The 20,851-nt window shown below is 38.7% G+C and overlaps 1 protein-coding gene across 2 annotated transcripts in view; it reads right to left on the reverse strand.

Annotated features, from left to right (window-relative positions):
• Positions 1-20,851, reverse strand: part of HIBADH (3-hydroxyisobutyrate dehydrogenase) — an 83,909-nt gene that overhangs the window by 57,579 nt on the left and 5,479 nt on the right. For both annotated transcript variants that reach the window (XM_030445603.1, XM_030445604.1), the window contains exons 2-4: positions 16,593-16,753; positions 11,975-12,084; positions 9,423-9,544 (exon numbers count right to left, since the gene is read on the reverse strand). In XM_030445603.1, coding sequence (XP_030301463.1) covers positions 9,423-9,544; positions 11,975-12,084; positions 16,593-16,753 — 393 coding nt within the window. The remainder of the gene's footprint in view (positions 1-9,422; positions 9,545-11,974; positions 12,085-16,592; positions 16,754-20,851) is intronic.

Here is a 20,851-nt window from a genome sequence, read left to right on the forward strand (position 1 = left end):
AATGTTTCACATGCTGATAATATAAAAATAATAAAAAAAATCCTTTCTCCAACTGCTCTCCAATTTTTAAGAGAGAAAAATATCTCTATTCTTCCAGCATATTCAGCATAAAATGCTTCATTCAAGACAAAAAACATCTAGCTGCTCCTAAAGTAACTGCTTTCAAACCACTAGCAATTGTAGCAATTCTGGTGAAAAGCTTAATGGGGAAAATGATTGACTTCAGAAATCAACTAAGCTTGAAGAGCTTACTATGTATAGTCATTAAGGTCCCTTCCAACCCTCGCCATTCTATGATGTACCTGTACAGATTATCTACAAGTTACTTTTATATTGATTTCTGAAAAGGCATGACTTTAAGCAAAACCAAGAAATCTAACACAAATGAAAGACAAGTGGTACACTCCTCAGACAGAGCTAAAAGTCAGTGTGACTTCCTCTTGTACTCCCATTGGCAGATAAGCTAAAAGCCACACCATACTGTCTCAGAAGGCAAAAAAAATGGAGACTGAATACAAAATGACCCCCAAAATATATTGTTTCTGACTGCATATGATTAAACTATTTAGTAACTAGGTTCTTACACAGTTTGCAACTCATAAAATACAGCAAACCAATAATAATTACATGACAAATTAGTATTGTTGTCAGTGTTCTAAACTGCACATTAAAAAGACACTACCAATAGCCAAGCAACATAAGGCGATGCTATCAAATCATGATGTGGTTTTATTTGAAATATGTAAAGGTTTTAACAAAGTGTTACACAGTGTTTCACACTCCCCTCTCCCCCTCATTTTATTGCATGCAAACAACTTTAGCATTCTTCCACAATACAGAATAATTAAAATACAACTGCTTACAGAACCAGGAAAAGAAACTGAAGGGTCAGCATAAGGGTAACATTTCTATGCATTACTCTGTTCCTGTCAAGCTACCCTTTAACTCCTCTTTTGAGAAGATAAAGGTTAAAGCTAAGGTCCCAGAAATTCCACACATTGTCCCAGGGAAACTGTAGGAATGAAAATGATAACTAAGTTTAAAGGACTAAATCTGCAGGTGAAATACAGGGCTGTAAGTAACTTAGTTTTTGTAAGTAAAAACTTTCTTCAGGTAAAAACTGTATGGCATTAAGAGAACTGTAGTTCAAAAACCTTTCTTCAGCTCTGGAACTGCATGTCTGTCCTCTGCATTTCAGTACACTGAAGTGGTGGGCCAATAGCTTTATTTAATCACATACAACCTGGATTTTTTAAGATGTGTTTGTAGGAGGAAGAATTAGGAAATCACAATGTATCAGTGTGCTCTCTGTGGATTAACCAGGAGCAGTCCTGCTAAGGACAAAAACTTAGGATATTGAATTGTTTCACAGTAAGCAATACCCCAGTAAGCACTGTAAACATGGTGTTAACTTTCAGGTATTTGTATAAAGCATAGATGGGATATTTCTGCTAGAATCTTGTCTTTTTTATTAGCACAGAGACTTGTCAAAACATAAAGTTGCCCTCCACTACAAAAGAAGTTCCTGCAATGAACCAGTGATTTAGAATGGCTTCAGATTATCAGATAACACGGTCACACATATATCCCCATCCTTGCCCAAACCACCACGACTTTAAAAAGGAAACTCAAATAACCCAGACTGCTTGCAGCATATAGATGGGGATCAACAAAAGATCATCTTTCATTCCTCCTGATCCTGGATTCAACCATTTAGGGGATCAAACACTCTGCATTCAAAGACCTGCACTACAAAACAAGGGAAGTTGTCCCTGCCTGCAAAGTTTCCCCATTTGGGTTTTTTGTCTTTTTTTTCCACTCCTTTAAAATTGTTGAATTGACTCTGCCTACAAAGGAGTCTTCTTCAACACAGACTAGTTAGCAGAAATTTGTCGTAAGACTTTGTTTCAGGTATTTAGGATGTTAAGTGTTTTTCTTCTGTGTCTAGAGGATCTCCCTTACTGATTAAGAGACAAAAAAATGCCACATAATTCTAAGTCTGCAGTGGCATAATACACTTCAGTAACTCAGGTTTGCTTGGCCTTTTTTTTGTTTTTTTTTTAAACAACAGAAACTGCACCCACAGAGTCAAAAAGTCTATTTAAGGCAACACTGAATTGCAGTACAACCGCTTTACATTACTATTCAGAATAAGTTGCATTTTCTCCACTGGCACCTCCAAGGTTTGTAGGTGGTGAGGACTGTCCTCACACTGAAGGCTGCTGTGCAGGAACAGTGTACTCACAGTTCTCCTCTGTCCTGTGCTTTCCAGTTTGCACTTGCTGGTCTGGAGCACCACGGTGTGGGGCTTGGTGCCAAGATGGGGACCCTCAACTCCTACCATAGTACAGGATTAGGACTTGGAAGAAGTCAAGGGGTTATTAAGTTCTGGTGCTCACCATTTCTGCTGCCCCAGGCACAGAAGTCATGCTAAGATTTCTGACTGAGTGAAAAATACACACTTTTAACAAGTGGCTCAGTCTTAAGAGCAAAAAGAGAGAAAAAGAAGCCTATGAACATTTAAAACCAAAACAAACTTTGCAGAAAGCTTCAAAGTCATCAACCCATTCCAGAGATATTTCCAAACACCACCTGCAACTCCTTAACTTTACAAGTTGCCTAGAAGAAGCAATCAAAATTTTAAAAAATTAAGTTTTATTGCCTGGGACTTATGAAAGGCTGAAATGTCATCTTACTCTTTCTTACTCTGTGTATCTCAGAAGATTTGACAGGATGAGCAAGATATTAGCATTAAAGTAACCACAAACAGAGCAGCGATTAGGAATGTGGTAACAACTCACATACAGCCATGGATATTAGAACCAGTTTTACCGAGAAAAGGAATGTTGGCTCAAATTCTGCAGTTATCCCTTACTCTTTTTCAAAAAGAGTGCCACAGGGATTTTTAACTTCCATCTGGAGAGTTTGCCATTAACTGTTTTTGAACACCATGTGTGAGAACACAACAGAACTGTAGACATTAAAGATGGAAAAGACCTATTAGATCATGTAGGCATCCTCCTGCCAGTTAAAGATTTTTCCCTACAGAATAGTTCCTAGTACTGTGCCCAGTACAGTTTAAAGCATGCTGAGATATTTGGCTTCAACCACCCCCTTTGGAAAATTAATCCACAGTGTATGAACAACGCTGTTAGGAAGTTTTTCCTGGTAGACACAGCATGCATTTTTCTTCCTTAATAATTTCCAGCCTATTATTCCTGGTTATATCCCATTTGGCCAGCCTGAATAACTCATCTTTACACCTTTGAATAAATGGAGACAGATATGTTTCCCTACACACTGGTCACTAGTTGGCCAGACTACACACAGTTTTATAGCCAAAATATACACTATACTTTAATAAAAATGTCCATTTCACCCTTTTAGTTGTTGTAGGAACAATCACATCCACCTCAATGAAAATTTTTAGATGATGCTTTAAAAAAAATCTGTTTATTCTTCCCTTGCTTTCTGCTAACTGCTGCATTCTCCATAAAATAAAGTAAAAAGCATCACAGACACAAAGAAGAAAAACACCCTTGCCAAGTCAGGACATCCATAAGCATTCAGCTCCTGCTGCCAAGATCTTGATTTCTGCACAGAGTCTACACTTCCCACCTCCCCAGTGTCACACATTTTGCCAATGTGTAACATTTTCAAGGTCTCTCAAATTAAATGATTTTGAATTAACCAACCAGCTCTTCCACACCCATAAAGTCATATGACTGCATTTCTCAAAAAATTCATAAAGAAACAAAGCAGATGCAGCCTAGGAAATCCAGCTCTACAAAGGCTCTCCAACAGAAAAGAAGTCTATTAACCCCCTTTATTCTGGCAAACATATTCATGATGCTTTCTTATTCCAATAGAATTTACAAGCTAAGAGATGCAACATTTGAACAAGTTGAGTTTTACCATTTAGTCTAATCTTAAAACATCTTTCAAACCATCTTTGCAAGTGTTACTGTGCACAAAGTCTTCTGCAAGGCCCTTTCCTCTTCTTCCCTTGGAAAACATATTTCACTAAAACTTCAGTGTTCAAGTCAGAGAAACATACTCACCAGTTACTCTGTTAGTTATCCTGTCTGGCCTATTTAATCTCTGCTATCAGTCTGATCATGACATTGGAATACATTCACCTCTCTGTTGTTTAGTTTTGTTTTGTTTTGCTTTGTTTTTTAAAAAGGCTGGAACCATGATATATCTTGCTCTTTGAAAAGAAATCAAAGAGAAGATCTTCAAAATACTTCTAAACAGTCTTTTTCTTTGCTCCATGTTAAGTACAAATACGGTTATATAGAGTATACTCACTCTTCAGGACTCATATTTTGCTCAGTTACCAGAGAGCTGAAATCTCAACTTGTCAGTGTTACTACTAATATTCTTTCCATCACTTAACAGTTAGCTGGAGCTTATGACTAGTACTGTAGGAGGAAACAGTTTGAAATGACAGCTGGAATAGAAAAACCAACTTTTTAAAATCATCTCCAGCCCACAGCTCCTACAAAACAATCTTATATTTTAATGCTTATTAGAGTTTAAGCATGAATACAGTTCTCTGCATCACAGCTCTTACTAACAATCAGCAGTCTGGCTTTTTTATTAATGACTATCTTGGCTAAAATAGACAGATAGAGGAAAGATCTGCTACTGGACCTAAAGACTCATAATTATGAAAGACATGAAAATAGGCTATTTGTAACTTCAAAACCGGAAAAAACAAATTAAGCTGTCACAAGTTGTCACGGTTTAACACTGACCCGGCAATTAAACCGAATAACAGACGCTCTCTTTAATCTCTCTCTCCCCTCAATGAAGAAAGGAGAGAGAATAAGGGAGAGAGACTTATGGGTTGGAAACTAAACTACACAACTTTAATAAAACAGTAGTGATAAATAGGTAAAATTACTAAATATATACAAATATACAGGAAAATGGAAACCACATTCCTCCCCCCTTTCCCCCAATAACTCTCACGTCACCACCGAGGCTGTAGGGCAGCCCTGGGAAAGTCCAGGCTGGACTCCTGGAGTCGGCAGCAGTCGGGAACTGGAGGCAGGAACACACAGATATGGGCTGGCACGGATCAGGACCACAGGCAGATGAACAGACAGGATCCTTCCAGGATGCCAGGTGAAGGAAGGGAAACAGGAAAAGATCTGGCTCGGCCCACGTGATGCCTCAAATTTATAGTGAGTGTGACGTATATGGGATGGAATACTCTGTTTGGTCAATTCTGGCATCTATCTTGTCTGTTCCTCCCCAAAGGAGGGCTCAGGTGGGGCCTCTGTGTCCTCCTGGACAGTAAAATATTTTCCTCAGAGCTGAGGAAAGCAGTGTCCTTGGCCTGCATACCAGTCTCTAGCAGTAACTATAAACATCAAGTGTTATCAGTCCTAGAAGCACATACACTGTCTGAGAAACTTGCTGTTAATTTCAGCAAGTGCAACTACTTACAAGGGACTTAGCTAAAAGCAAAAGTACAGAAACAGAAAACCACCTTTATCCTGGCCCAAACCAGGACACAAGTTTTTGAGAAGTTCCAGCAGAATGCAGTACAGCATATTTTGAGCAGAAGAGATACAATTTCAAGAATCCATGGAAAGGAAAAGAAGTTGAAAAGGTAGTATCTTTACACATACTTAAAATGAAGTAAGCATCACATCAGAAATTTTAAAATCCCACATTTTACCCACTGTACTTTAGACAATCCATATTTTGTACGCTAAATTAAAAAGAGATAAATGTTGCAGCAGTATCAGACTGCTAGTAAAGTTTGCTCTGGGCTTCAACTGTATCATATTTCAGTGAAAACAGTGAGGACAAACTTGACACAATTCATAAAGGCTGAATATAGATCCCTTACTCCACCAGTAGTGTCTTAAATACCAACAGAAGTCAGTTTTAAATATGCTTCTGTGATAAAATGTGCTTTAAAAGCCTTTGATATATACAGAGATGCAGAATTCAGTCTCCACAAAAAGACAAATTTACTCCACTAGAACTAAAAAAATATTAAATTAATTAAATAAACAAGGACAGCACTGGGACTGTGACACAACTTTCTCATGTGGACCTGCAAGAGATTCTAATCCCAGGATAAAGCGATTGCTGTGTCTAGACAGTATTAGCAACATAATCTGCACGCAACTACTGGGATGAGAAGTATTTTCTGAAGTAAGTTAATACAAAATAATACTATAGTAAGTCAATGTCCATCACTATCTCCTTAATGACTGCTGACTGTAATTTCAAGTACATGCTGTAAGCCAGTCATATGAAGAAGATGGCGCTACTACACTGGCACACAGGCCCATCTGAAAAAGATCAAGGGAAAGAATCTTTCAAAGTTGCAAATAAACCACTAAAAATCTGGCACTAATGCTAGGCCTTAAGATATTTCTTTTACAGGGTCAAGACAGGATTAAAATGATCGCTATTTCTTTGTAAAGTTTATACACCAATCAATTTTCAAAATATTACTTAGTGAAATAACTTGTTCACAGTGCAGGTCAACATTAATGTCCAACAGGCAACACCCAAATACCTAAAAACACAAGCAGAATTGCCTGCCAATAAGAACTAGTAAACAGATCCAAAGAGGACAGTTCAGGCATGCTGCTTTCTCTTCCTCCTCACTGCACCCCACAAACATCCTCCCTCACACTCCTGCCAAGTCTATTGCTATCATTTCACAGCAACAGAATAACGCCTGCCAATTTTTAGACAGCTGAGCATACTTCTCCATTTAGTGTTCTGTCCAAAGGCCAACAATGCAATCAGGACTTACAAAAAATGCCCCCAAACCCACCTGAATCTGTGCAAAGCATTTGACACTGTCCCACACAACATTCTTATCTCTAAGCTGGAACTATAAGGATTCAATGGATGGACCACTTGTTGGATAAGGAACTGGCTGGCTGGTTGCACCCAAAGAGCTGTGATCAGGGGCTCAGTGTCCAAATGGAGATGTATAACAAGTGGTGTTCCTCAAGGATTGATACTTGGGACCAGCGCTGTTTAACATGTTTGTTGGTGACATGGACAGTGGAATCAAATGCACCTTCAGCAAGTTTGCTGATGACACCAAACTGTGTGGTGAAGCCAACACACTAGAGGGAAGGATGCCATCCAGAGGCACCTTGACAGGCTTGAGAAGTGGGCCCATGCAAACTGCATGAAGTTCAACAACGCTATGTGCAAGGTTCTGCTCCTGGGTCAAGGCAATTCCATGCATGAATACAGGTTGGGAGAAGAAAGGGTTGTGGAAAGCCCTGAGGAGAAGGACTTGGGGGTGGTGGCAGAACAGAAGCTCAACATGAGCCATCAATGTGCTTTTGCAGCTCAGAAAGCCAACCAGGTCCTGGGCTGCATCAAAAGAAGCAGAGAGCTGCTCAAGGGAGGTGATTGTCCCCCTCTGCTCTGCTCCTGTGAGACCCCACCTGGAGCACTGTGTCCAGTTCTGGAGTCCCCAGCATAAGAAGGACACAGAGTTCCTGGGATGGAGCTGTGTACTGAGGAGAGCCACTAAAATGACCAGATGGCTGGGAGCACCTCCCCTGTGAAGCCAGGAAAAAAGTTGGGGTTGTTCAGCATGGAGCAAAGGAGGCTCTAGGGTGATCTTAAGGCAACCTTCCAATGTCTGATGGAGGCCTACAAGAAAGCTGTGTTAGTGCTTTTTATATGGGTGTGTAGTGACAGGACAAGGGGAAATGGTTTCAAACTTGAAAAGGGAGAGTTAGGTTAGACATTAGGAGGACACTTTTTAAATAGAAGGTGATGAGAAACTGGAACAGGTTGCCCAGGGAAGCTGTGGCTTCCCCCCCCCTGGAAGTGTTCAGGGCCCAGTTGGATGGGGCTTTGAGCAGCCTGGTCTAGTGGGAGGTGCCCCTGCCCATGCAGGGGGGTTGGAACCAAATGATCTTTAAGGCCCCTTCCAACCCAAACCATTCTATGATGACTTGATAAGCTTTGAAAGACAGAAAGAGCAAAGCACAACATTAAATCTATTTCTAACACACTTTTAACTTTACCATATTTCTAGCAACCGCCCACTTTAAAAATTATTTGTACAGAGCACTTCTTAGCATTCACAAACACATTATGTACTAGAAAGTTAAGTATCAATTCTTTCCTCCAGCATATCTATCACTCAGTCTGTAACTGACACTAAGCACCAAATAATTTGTATTCAGATAAATAACTAACACCTAAAAAAGCCATTTGTATTCAGACTAGTGAATTGTATGTTATCATACTAACCTAATTTTGGCACTACCATTTTCTAAAAGAAACAAACCCCTCAGAACAGCTATGGTTGTTTTGGAATCAAATTTTCCTTTTTTTCTCTCTTTGTATCTATGGTATAGTCAGTGTTAAAGCAAAAAAATTATTGGTAAAAATTACAGACATTTCCAACAGGTAAATAATTCCCCCAGGTAAACCACGTATTTGGGGGCACGACAGTGGGAGAACCACATAAAACATGTCATATTCACCCAACTGATAGATGGAAGGCCATGCTGTGTTTATAAAAGGGCCAGATAGATACATAATCCATCCACAACATACTTTTTTCCACGCTTTTTATTCCCAGAGTGACAAGCAATCTAACTTTATAAAACAAAGACTAAAATTTTCACTGGGAACCAAAAATCTTTTCTTCCCCATTATATTCTTTAATATCACCTACTCAGGCCTTCCTACTTTCTGTTCAAATTAGCATTTGGATAAAAATTTTGGCTGCTAATCTGTACCCAAATCCTCAGTTTTCAGTTTTCAGTTGAAAAGATGGGTTTTAAACAACTCAATGACAGTAAAAATTAGCTTTGGTGTTGTGTTCAAAATCTTAATTTAATGCTTCTGCTATACTCTGACAACAAAATTAAAGACTTCCCTGTGCTATATTATTCTTTACAAGAGATTAAACACTCCCAAAATTCAATAGCTAGAACTTCAAGAATTAATAATTATCACCTACATTCTTCAACTGTAAGAAATCAGAGAAGGGCTTTGGTTTTCTCTTGACAAGGAAATCCCATCTTCCTCCCTTCCCCCTCTCCTTTTTAATGGAGTAGCATAACTGCTTAATGGTAACCAGTCTTTCCCTAACAGAAACAAATGGATGGAGACTTATGAGATGTGATTACTTGCATAAAAACATAACTTCCTGAAAGAAGTAAAATGAAAAGGACCACTGTAACATATCATGTGAAGGCTCAGTGTCTTCAGGTGTAACAAAACCCCATTTTGCCATAATTATATTTAAATTCCTAAAATAACATGCATTTTGGTAATGTAATGGAACAAAAAAAAGAATACGTATAGAAAAGAAAATCAGTATGTACAAACAAGGGTACACATTGGTGGCTGAGACAGCAAACAGACATGTCCAGTATGAGGTAAACTTAATGGAGACTTACCTCCAGAAACTGGGGCATCCATGAAAACAGCTCCCATTTTTTCAACTGCTTTGGCTAATTCTTTTGAAACTGCAGGGTCTATAGTACTGGAATCTATTAGCAATGAGCCTTTCTTCACTTTCCTAAAGTTAAAAAAAAAATTATTAAGTATTTGTTGCACAAGACATCTGCAGCTATTACCATGGCACTGTCCTTCCTCAGTATGATAAATACAGTAACTTTTTGGCATGCTAATGAACACAAAGTTTTAAACTCTATTGAGCAAGATTCACTCAGTATATAGCTTCCTGAGAAGGTAAACAGCACAATTTTGAACGACTCAAAACACAATAAAACACAAATACAAAACAGGAGGTTCTTCCTAAACAGTACTATTAACAATATATAAAAAAGGCACACTAAAAAAAAAACTGTCATCATGCAAGGTTGAGTAGTATATCATATACAGATAATCTCAGATGCATTCTAAACAGCTGAACTAAATGTTGATACAGGATAAAATTTCATATATAGAACACACACATATATACATATATTTATACACACACAAAATATCTTAAGTTATTATTGGAATAGCCTGATTGAATTTTTAATCATTGTTATAATTTATTCTACATAAAGTTCATAACTAACATCACAAAAGCCTACTGCAGATTTAAAACAAAGCATGAAGAAAAACGCTGAGTTTTTCCACTGATAGCTAGGAACCTTAGGCAGAAGAATTATAACCCAAACTGTAGAACACAAGAAGTTGCATACATGTTTCTAAAAAAGCTATTAGTTCTTTTAATGCCCTCAACAATAAAAAATTTATTATACCTTTGTCCCTCTTTCCATTCAGTTGCACAGTGATTTAATATCCACTGTATGAGCAAACACCATAAAATCAAACAACACAATTTTTCAGTCATAAAAAGGTAATTTAATAGCTACACATGACAGATGAAGAGCCTTGATGCACTTTGCATGCTGCTGGCAGTACAGCAAATTTCACTGAATTGAATTACCTAGATAGCTGAAAATGGCCTCTTGATTCACACATTCAGTTGTGGACCCCACTGTAGCTCTAGACTCAAATAGTGCCACATACACAGAAGTTTTTCACTGAAGGGATGAGCTGCTGCAGTTAGTCTGAAAATGAAGACCAGTGTGGCAGATACAGCACTGCATCATATCCCCTTTTGTTCAAAACAAGAAGCTGTGGCACAGACTCCTTGGTAACACACTGAGAGGAGTAAGTTAACCCTGCAACACTCCAGAGCATCAATGCTTTCTTCCATAAAGGTTGAAAAGCATCAGAAAATTATCTAAGTTAAAACTGCCACTGAGCACCAGGTCACTCAGAGTGACAATTAATCAATATGGCCAAATTATACATCCTTCTTTTAAATACTGAGGCTGAGAAACTGCAGCAGCACAAGACTTTGTTTCCCACATCCTCTGTTTCCCACTGTATATTCCACATCTAATTAATAAGAAGGTTAACTGGCTGCATTATACAAGTCAGTACTGCCAACTGGTCTTCAAAGCATTGCCATCCTGGATACAGTTCTCCCACAACTGTTTATCCAGCTTTGTGGGACTGATCCAATTACCCTTCTTACCTGAAGGGTCTAAGCTGGGATACTTAGATCTGCTCAGTCGTGATTTGTGAGGAATTAAACTACGAACAGCAAAGGAAGGAAGCAACTATTATTTTCTGCATTGGAAGAACAGAAAATCCCTCTCCTCTATTTAATTTCTAATCACTGCATCTTAATATTGCCTACAATCAAAAACCAAAAAGGTTATCACTGGTTTTAGATGACTTACTGTTCGTTTGCTGTATGTTTCTTCCTTTACATTATTAACCTGGATACCAGTAAGGCCCTACATATTCACTAGGTATTCACTAGCCTTAGCCTTCTAGAAGTACACGTGGCCAGAAGCTCCTTTTAAATAAATACTATTTATTTTTTAATTTGGCAAGTCCAACAACTCAGAAGTGTTAGAATTCTGCAAACTATGGATTTTAGGCTTAGTGGAAATCCTCCCATAAAAGTTAAAAAACATGTTTCAGATTAAACAGACCCTTCAGATACTTTATTTTGTAATAAGCACATAATAGGAGTAGAAAGCTATTAATGCACTTTAGAATTATGAGACACAACGGCATCTCTTCAGAATGTTATAGCATCTCAAGTTAAAGAAAAAAGTACATGAGCAAATATTTGTTGCCAGCATATATTTTAGTTATACTTGTCTGTAGTATATCACATTAAGGTAAAACAGAAATGCAACAGAGAATGTAGGTAGTAGTAATGTTGTCTCAAATTCACATAAATAATTATTCTACTGAAAATAAAATAAAGACTTCAGCCAAAAGCCATTCAAAATCAAGCACAGCTTAAGAAAACTCACATAATTAGAAATATCAATAGTGACAAAACAGAGAACATAAAGTCAAGTGCCCTGAAGGCACAGTAAGAGTTACAGTAACTGCAATCATTTGACAGACTGTGTAACAGCCTTGAGTAGAAGTGGGAATTTTCCAGACTACAGCAAATTCTTACTTCAAAATTCCATTTGCTCCTGTGTAAGCTTCTATCGCATTGGGACTAGAAGGCAACATGGTAATAATTCTGTCTGCTCTTTCTGCTACATCTGCTGGGGAATCTGTTACCTTTTAAAGGAAAAAAAAAAAAAGTATCATTATATAAGCTTATATTTAATGAAAAAGAAATGTCAGACATGCTTTCTGAGTTTGTGTATCAGATTACGTATCAGCCTGAGTAGTTGCAGGTCATTGGTCACAACTAAGCTCATTAAAAAATTAAAACTCAAAACAAACACTGCCCTCCTAATGGAAATGTGAATTATTTGGATCCAGCAACTGAAAAATAATAATAAAAAAATAAAATTAAAGGATGCCATGTCACAGTTTCCTCCAGAACATCCATTAATGGGAACGCTTGCATCCCATCAACCATTCGTTAACCTTCCATGTATTGCATAAACCATGCATCTGTACAAAATATCACTCTATAATATTTCTAAGGAGGGACAACACTAAGGACAACAAAATTCTCACTTTTTTCCTTAGCTTCTATAAAGCACTGGAGGAGAGGAGGAACAAATAAAAAAGAATAAAAGGTTTAATGCACCTCTGAGCCTCAACCTCAAAAAAAAAAGTCAGGTACACTGACTGATGATTCCCACAATATTATGGCTGACATTTTCAAAAAAGAAAATTATCAGCTCAAGAATGCTTCACCAAAAACGTCTGAATAAGTTTCAAAACAGACATGCCTAACTTTACCTTTTACCAGCTAATTCTCAGAGGGAAGCACTATATTTAAGATGCATACACAGCAAGCGAAACAATGACTGCTGAAGTATGGAGTCTTCCCCATAAATTCAAAGAACCCAGAGTTTTACCCAGAGGGCATTTGCCACTAATATTTTTGTTCAATACCGGTTTTAATTTCTTTAAAAAATTGATGTAAGGGTACAAAACCTACAGCTTTTTCTTTTATCTTCAGACCACATGGATCAAATCTGAATTTACTCATTCCAGATAGTTTTATTGAAAGGAATTTGGTTTCAATCAGGAAGGAAGATGAGCAGGACGGTTTTGTTTGTTGACAGCACTCATATCTCTTATTTTTCATTTATGGTTGCTGAATGATGCAGGGAAACCTTACCATTACAATGGTCAGTTCTGCTAGATATATGCCTTGAGGTTTTAAACTTCAAGAAATGTCTTAAACAAAAATTTTGTATGCATTTATTAGTCAGTGTGAACAAATTAGAATTTCCGTATCATGTGGCTTTAGGGCTAAAGAAATTCTAGCTTAACAGTACCTCAAATATTGGTTCCTTTCCATAATTTAGACAAATCAACAATTTGTGGACCTCAGTGTTTCACCATTCCTTATCTATTTTTAACTAGGCGTATTTGTCATAATTTTTGTTGGTTTTGATAATAAAAGCGCATATAAATATATTATTTTATATACAGAATGCTTTTATAAGGTCTCAGCATCAAAGAAAGCAAGGTATAGACATTTTTGTAAGGAATGCTGAACAATATCCTGAAGGATTTCTGGGATACAGCATGATAAACTTGTTGATTTCTGTTTTACTTACTATAAAGTAAGTAAAAGAAGAGAAGCCTGTATCCACTGAGCAAAGCTCCCTCAAAAAAAAAAAAATAAATAAAGAAATTGGCATAGATGGGACTTAGAAATGTAGGTTTTTGTTTGGAAGGAGTAAGTTAATACTACACAAACCATCTGGTGTAACACAGTTATAAAAGGAAACACACTCTAGTGCAAAGAACAAAGGTTAAGAGGAATAAATGAACCAATTATAAGCAGAAAAGCTTCCATAGCTGATTAGTTAATTTTATTACTTGCTTCCCTGGAGACTGGAGAGCCTAGCTCTTTATATAGGAGTGACACCTTTGCCTTTAGTTCTGAGTATATCTGGTTCGGTTCAGTCCCAAAGTGTATTATTACTGGAGGAGAGAGGAAGTAGCAAAAAAAGTGAGAATTAAAGTGGGAATTGCCATTCTTGGCTTTCTGGTGCTGTATGATTAGTAATCACAGAGGAAAGCCACCTATCTGGTTCAACAGGCAATATATAGAACTTTTTTATTTGGGACTTCCTGTCTCAGAAATGAAGTTGGATTATTTGAAAGCTATTAAGAAACATTAAGCATTTGATATGATTAAGAATCATGTGTAACTTTAAAAAACATACCAAATAGTAATTGCTGAGTACTAACATAGACCAGTATACTCAGAGCAGCAGCCCAGCAAGTTCTGTATGTGTTCTGATACTTGCTATATCAAGCAAACTTTTGCAGTATGCAACTGTATAGAAGGGACTTTTCTTCCTACTGGTCACTGGTCTATGCCCTTCAATATATACATCTGCTTATATTTGTTCCAAAATACTTCCTTATTTTCCTCTTTATATTTACAATAAGTAATTTAATAATTTTAGTTGCCTAATATGCCACTCTCACTTAGCACCACTAAGAAATCTCTGTTTCTATACTCTATTAGCATCGGATGACTTCAGTAACACTCTGAGAGTTCAAGACTTGGGATACAATTCGAAGATATCTAAACTGAAGCAAAGTAACTGTGTGAAATATATAAACTCTGCTGTGTAAATAAGTGGTAACTGTGAGGCAGGAGAAAGGCACAGTAGAGTGGAGGCAGCTTACTTGCTCATAATACTGCTCAGTATCCTTCGTTATTTGTAGCCTTGCAACTTTCTCCACGTTTCACCCCAATGCACCTGCTCAGCCAGTTTCCCCCTTACTATTCCCTCTCAGCAGGTAGGTAGCTGCCTCCTGATCTATACTACCTCCCAGCTCTTTATTTCTGAGGCTAAAGAAAGTGGAGTCACAGAATATGCAGCCTTCTGATCAAACATCTCTCATCCTTTATCCGCCTTTGTAGTAGCACTGACTTTAAACAATGGACATCTGACAACATTTACTGTCTCTTGGGGGGAATCTTTTCACCTCTGTAATGCTCCTATTACTTTTACTCTACCAGCCAGACCAAAGGGAAAGCAGCCCTTAGAGCCCAATGTTCTTGCTACTGTAGTTTCTACAAGGCCCCCTGGACCCACAAGTTTCCAAGTCTTGAAAAAAAATGTTGGAGTAGGATTTACACCTACAGATCAAGAAGAGGAAGTATTGTTCATATATTTTCTTTAAATGTGTTTTATTTGAAATTAAGCCTACCCGTGTATTCTTTTAGAGATTTACAATCTTCAAACATAGTTCTGGCTTTATTTTCTAAAGCATTACTGTTCACCTTTACTATCACATGTTAAGTTTTGCAGTGGGTGCCAGGGATTCTATTACTATGGCAATAAGCTATCCAAACAGCCAGTCACAGTAAAGAAATCCCATTGCAGAACATGAACTAAAGATAAAACTAATTGTTCAAAACAGACTTTCTCTCCATTTGCCCAGCCTCTTACTCCAGACAGGTCTGACTCATGCCTGAGGGTCTCAGCTGCTTTAACAGAATAAAAACAGTAGCCACGAAAACAATCTGAAAAGTTTACTTTCCCACTTAAGGCCAAGATTCTACAATTATTTGGGAGAACTGCAATTAATTATCAACAGGTGCATGTTATCATTTTATCTTTTGGGAGTCTTGATGTTACCTCATTACATCATACATTACAACAGCTGCAATTAGCTCCAACACTTCAGACTTTCAAGTCATACAATTCCTCTGTCCAGACCTACCTCCCATTTCCTTGCCACCTCTGGAAATTTTCCTCCTATCCTTTACACTGTTATATCAGAGCATTATTTTTGCATTGGTTTCTCCATATTTGAACATACTCTTTTGTTTAGGTGTTTTATGCACCTATCCATCCAGCCACAACTATCTAAACTACTGTAGCTTTGAAGTACATCAAAAACATTTGAATACAATTCAGACACTTAGAAAACACAGTCCCAACCACCTGAGAGACTGAATGGGCTTCTGGGTGTATTAACAGACCAACAGAAGCAATAGCCCTGACTGGAACAGGGCCAAGATTTTACAGGGTACATGGCAGGAAGGTAAACCTCCTTAATGTGATCAATTTCCTTCCCTCCTTTTTCCTTTTCATTCCTTCCTCTTCTCTCACCATAACCTTCCTCACCTCTAAGAGAATAAGCACTTAAATAATTAGATTTCTCCCCTGCCCCTGAGGACTGCACCTTGAAGCAGCAGGAAAGCTCATATGTCCCTATAACCCTTATAGCTATGCCAGCAGGAATTTTTAACTAGGGTCATCTAACCTGAAAAGGTCAAAGTAGGAAGCAGATGAAAAGCAGCCCACTGGCCATCTAGACCTGGGGGAGGAGGAAGCAGGGGAAAGAAGGAGGTGAAAGAACAGGCTATGTCATAAAAGGGAAAAAACCTCCAACAGCTAGAAAAGTCCTAGGCAGCAATCCTGGCTAACAGCATGAAAATAACTTAGGGTAGGAGCAGGACTTTGCTCCAAGCAAAACCTCCCAGATTCAGATTTCTGTTCACTAAGCTGTTTTAGTTCCAACAGAGATCTTAATCAAGAAAAAAAAAAAGATTATTTTAAAAACACTGCATGCAAAAACTATTCAATGCATGAAGTTATTATTGGAATAAAGAAAGTTAGTTACTATACCTGAGCACCCAAGTCTTGAAATTCTTTGCAAGCTTCTGGGAACACATCATATGTAATAACTGGATATCCATGTTTTACCAGGTTTTTTGCCATTGGATTTCCCATGTTACCCAGCCCAATGAATCCAACTGGGGTTTTGGAAGCCATTGCCCTAAAACACACTGATTTCAAAACAATAAATATCAACACATTTGCATTTTAGAGTAATGCATAACAATGATGTAACAAAAGCTAGAATGCAAATCTGTTTGCACCAGTTCAGACAACTTAAATTAAAATTCTGAAAAAGGCAGAAACGTGATTCCTACTCCACATAATTCAAACTGCAGATTATAGCTCACATTGGGCCACAAATACCATCCCTGAATGAATTTTTACATAGGAAAGAAAATTACTTTTATTAAGAAAGTGTGTTTCAATAAGTACAGTAATAACCAAATTTGAGCAACATCCCTGAAAGCTCAGGTCTGAGTTTCAGCCCAAGAGGAGCTCAAGAACAGATTTAAAATATGCAGGCATGTCACTGTTTTCATATGTGCCTAAATACTACACTGGAAATGCAAAAATCAAATTTTATATATATTTTACAGACTCCTTATTTGCACCTTTGGCTGCAGCTCTGGGATTTAGCTCTGGGATTTAGCACCTGAAAGGGAGTGAGGCTGACACTGTATTTTATACAGCCCCTCACAGATGAAAAATGGACTTTTCTGATCCTGCACGCAGATATAAAACACCCATCTAAAAGTCTCAATAATAAATCATTGTCAGTTCTTTGAGTCACATAATCACTTGCACTAAAAGCAAACACCGAAAACTAGAACAAATTAGAGTATAAGTTTTTTTTTAATTATTAATTATTTGAAGGAATAACCACAGTATTCCACTTACTGTACCATCAAGACAGAACTATAAAGCATAATCTAAAATATACAGTAAACACTACACTTTTTACAAGTAGATAGCAAGTATCAAATACTGGACTCTAAGTAGCACTGCAGGTGTATCAAACGCTGGAAGGTAAGTTGCATGACAGGCATCCATCTGCTGCAACCACTGTCCCATCACTTTAAACACTCCTATTCCAAGGGCAGTGCTTGGATTTCTTTGCTGATTATATAAAATAATTTATCCTTTACAGCAAAGGAAAAGGTTATGCAGAATAAACATTAAGGCATGTGGCAACTAAGCAGCCAGAAACAGGGATAACTACAGAACTACTGTAGCTCTGAAGTGCACATACAGAAAATGTGCCTAAGCTGGATCTAGACTCTAAGAGGTCTCAATGCTTAGCAAAGAATCCTCTCTAGGCCAATAACACTTGATTAATCATTTTAAAGTCTTCTGACTTTAAGCTCCTTCTTAGCCAGCAATGGTCATGCTCTTTCATCTGCAGCACTATTTTGGAAGTGCCACATTTAATAAATCAAGTTTGTTGAGAGAACTTTGGTATAAGACATTTTCCACAGATGCCTGAAGCAATTACATAGCTAGAGAAGTAGCACAATTTAAAAGAAAACTGCACTGGGAAAATGCTTAGTGCCAACTGAGATAAGTCAGGAAAAGAGCATATTGCTTTTTTTTAACAAGTGCTAGGTGTCAAATCTAGAAGACAAATTAACGAAGAGTCTAAAACACCATAACCAGCCATAGTAATCATCTTTGTGTCCTTCCTTCTCATAGTTTCTATGAGTCAGCCTTCCCCAATACCTCACTTACTCTAATCTAAAATTACTCCTTTTGCTTTCCCAAAGCTTCCAGCTTCCAGTGGAGGTTCAAGTCCTGTTTTTCAGCACCTTTCTTTCTCTGCCCCTTAACACCAGTGGATATTATTTGTCTTGACTTCAGTAAAGCTTTCCGAACAGCTTCCTCTAGAAGCCAAATGTGAAACATATGCACTGGACTGGACTGCAAGACTGCCTGATGAAAGAAATATTGTCTGGACACTGAACGTAAGCAACAGAGGCCAGTGGTTCAAAAACCACCAAAAGTCAGTAATGCTTGATGCTCCTCATGAGTTAGTACTGGGGCCACTGCTGCTTTAAAATTTCATCAATGACTCTGATGAGAGGACATAATCACCCACAGGAAGATTATGTATGACACCAAACTTGGGGGGAATAGCTAAAAAACTGCAGGGCAGGACTACCATTTCTCCAGCAGAAATAGGCCTCAGGAAGTTCCAACAAAGACACAGTGTCCTGTTCTTGGGGCAGGAGATATCATTGCAGGCTATGGATGGGCAAGGAAAGTTACAGTTCTGCAGAAAAGGACCTATGGATCTCCACAGACAACAAGGTGAGCGTGAGGCAGCACTGCATCCTTGCAGCAAAGAGATTGATTACATACTGCCCTACATAAGCAAGCACATACCCAACACACCAAAGAAAGAGGTGATTATGCATCACAGTACACAGCAGATGTGGTTAAAGTTCAGATAGCCCAGCATACATTAATTAAGATGACTGGGGTGGTGGAGAATATGGCATGTGAGCAGAGGCTAAGGGACCTGTCTTTGCTTAGCCTGGAGAAGCAAAGGCTGATTGCAGTTCTCCACTAGAGGTGGAGACACAACAATATGACGCTGAACAATGGCCAAAAGCTGCAGGACGGGAAATTCTGGTTAGAAATAAGAAAGCATCCCTGATGAGAAGAAAGGTTCTGTACTGGAACAGGATGTAGAGAAGTGGTGGAACCTCCATTCTTGGAGCTACCATGGAGCACCCTGAGCAAACTGATCTAGCTTTAAAGTTAGCCCTGTTTCCAAACCTGTCATTTTTGTTTCTATGAGTTCCAAGTAATCTCATCATAAGCATAAATTTGGATAATATGTCTAGGTTCCTTCTTGCAGACTCTTCAATTTTATCCTCATCTCTTCTCACACCATCTCATAAACATCTAACAAGAACCCCAAGCTAAACATCAAGAAATCTCCTTAAAATCTTCAGAAAACTTTCTTGACAACTTTTTTCTATATCAGTGCTGACATCAGCATGATGGCTGTGTGATGGGCTGACCCAGGCTGGATGCCAGGTGCCCACCAAAGCTGCTCTACCATTCCCCTTTTCAGCTGGACAGTGGAGAGAAAATGTAACAAAAGGCTCTTGGGTTGAGATAAAGACAAAGCCAGATCATTCACTAATTGCCATCATGGGGCAAAACAGACTTGAGGAAAATTCATTTATTACCAGTCAAATCATAATAGGTTAGTAGGATAATCAGAAATTTAAAAAAAAAAAATCTTAAAACACTTTTCCCTCACCTTACTCTTCTTCCTGAGCTCAACTTCACTCCTGATTTCTCAATCTCCTCCCCCAGAGTGGCACAGGGGATGGGGAATGAGGATTGGGGTCAGTTTATCACATGTTGTCTCTAGCACTCCTACTTCCTTCTCACACTCTTCCCCTGGTCCAGCATGGGGTTCCCTCCACTGAAGACAGCTCTTCACAAACTGCTCTAACATGGGTCCTTTCCAAGGGCTGACATCCTCCAGGAACAGACTTGCTCCAGTATGGGTCCCACAAAGGATCACAAGTCCTGCAAACATGTTCCAGCATGGGCTCCTCTCTTGCTATGAATCCACAGGTCCTGCCACAAGCCTGCTCCAGAACAAGCTTCCAACAGGGTCACAGCCTTGTTTGGACATCCATCTGCCCCTGTATCGGGTCCTCCAGGGGCTACAGGTGGGTATCTGCTCCACCACTAACCTCACTGGGCAGCAGGGGACATCCTGTGTCACCATGGGCTGCAGAGGAATCTCTGCTCTGGTTCCTGACCACATTCTCCCCCTTCCTTCTTCCCTGACCTTGGGGTCCACAGAGCTGTTCTCACTCCTTTCTCCAGCTGCAATTACACGGCTTGATTTTTGCCGCCCTCCCTAAATATACTGTCACAGAGGCACCAGCACCATTGCTGACTGGCCTGACCAACAGCAGGTACATCTTGGAGACAGCTGCCAAGGGCTCTACTGGACATGGAGGAAGCTTCTAGCAGATTCTCAGAGAGGCCAACCCTGTAGCCTACCTCCTACCAAACCCTTGCCACATAGATCCAGTACAGCTTGTCAGTCATACCTACAGCCTAGAAGACACATCCGTGATATGCTGAAATCACACTGATTCCTCCTTCATCATATCTGAGATCTCAGCTACTTCAGAACCTGGACACCTGCCTCAACTTAACAGACATAACCTTGTCTTGATCCTCATGGAAATACTGCAAATTGAGGAGGACATTTTGCCCGTACTACTTTCTATCAC

Source organism: Calypte anna, chromosome 2 (genome assembly GCF_003957555.1).
Source record: "Calypte anna isolate BGI_N300 chromosome 2, bCalAnn1_v1.p, whole genome shotgun sequence".
Classification (NCBI taxonomy): Eukaryota; Metazoa; Chordata; class Aves; order Apodiformes; family Trochilidae; genus Calypte; species Calypte anna.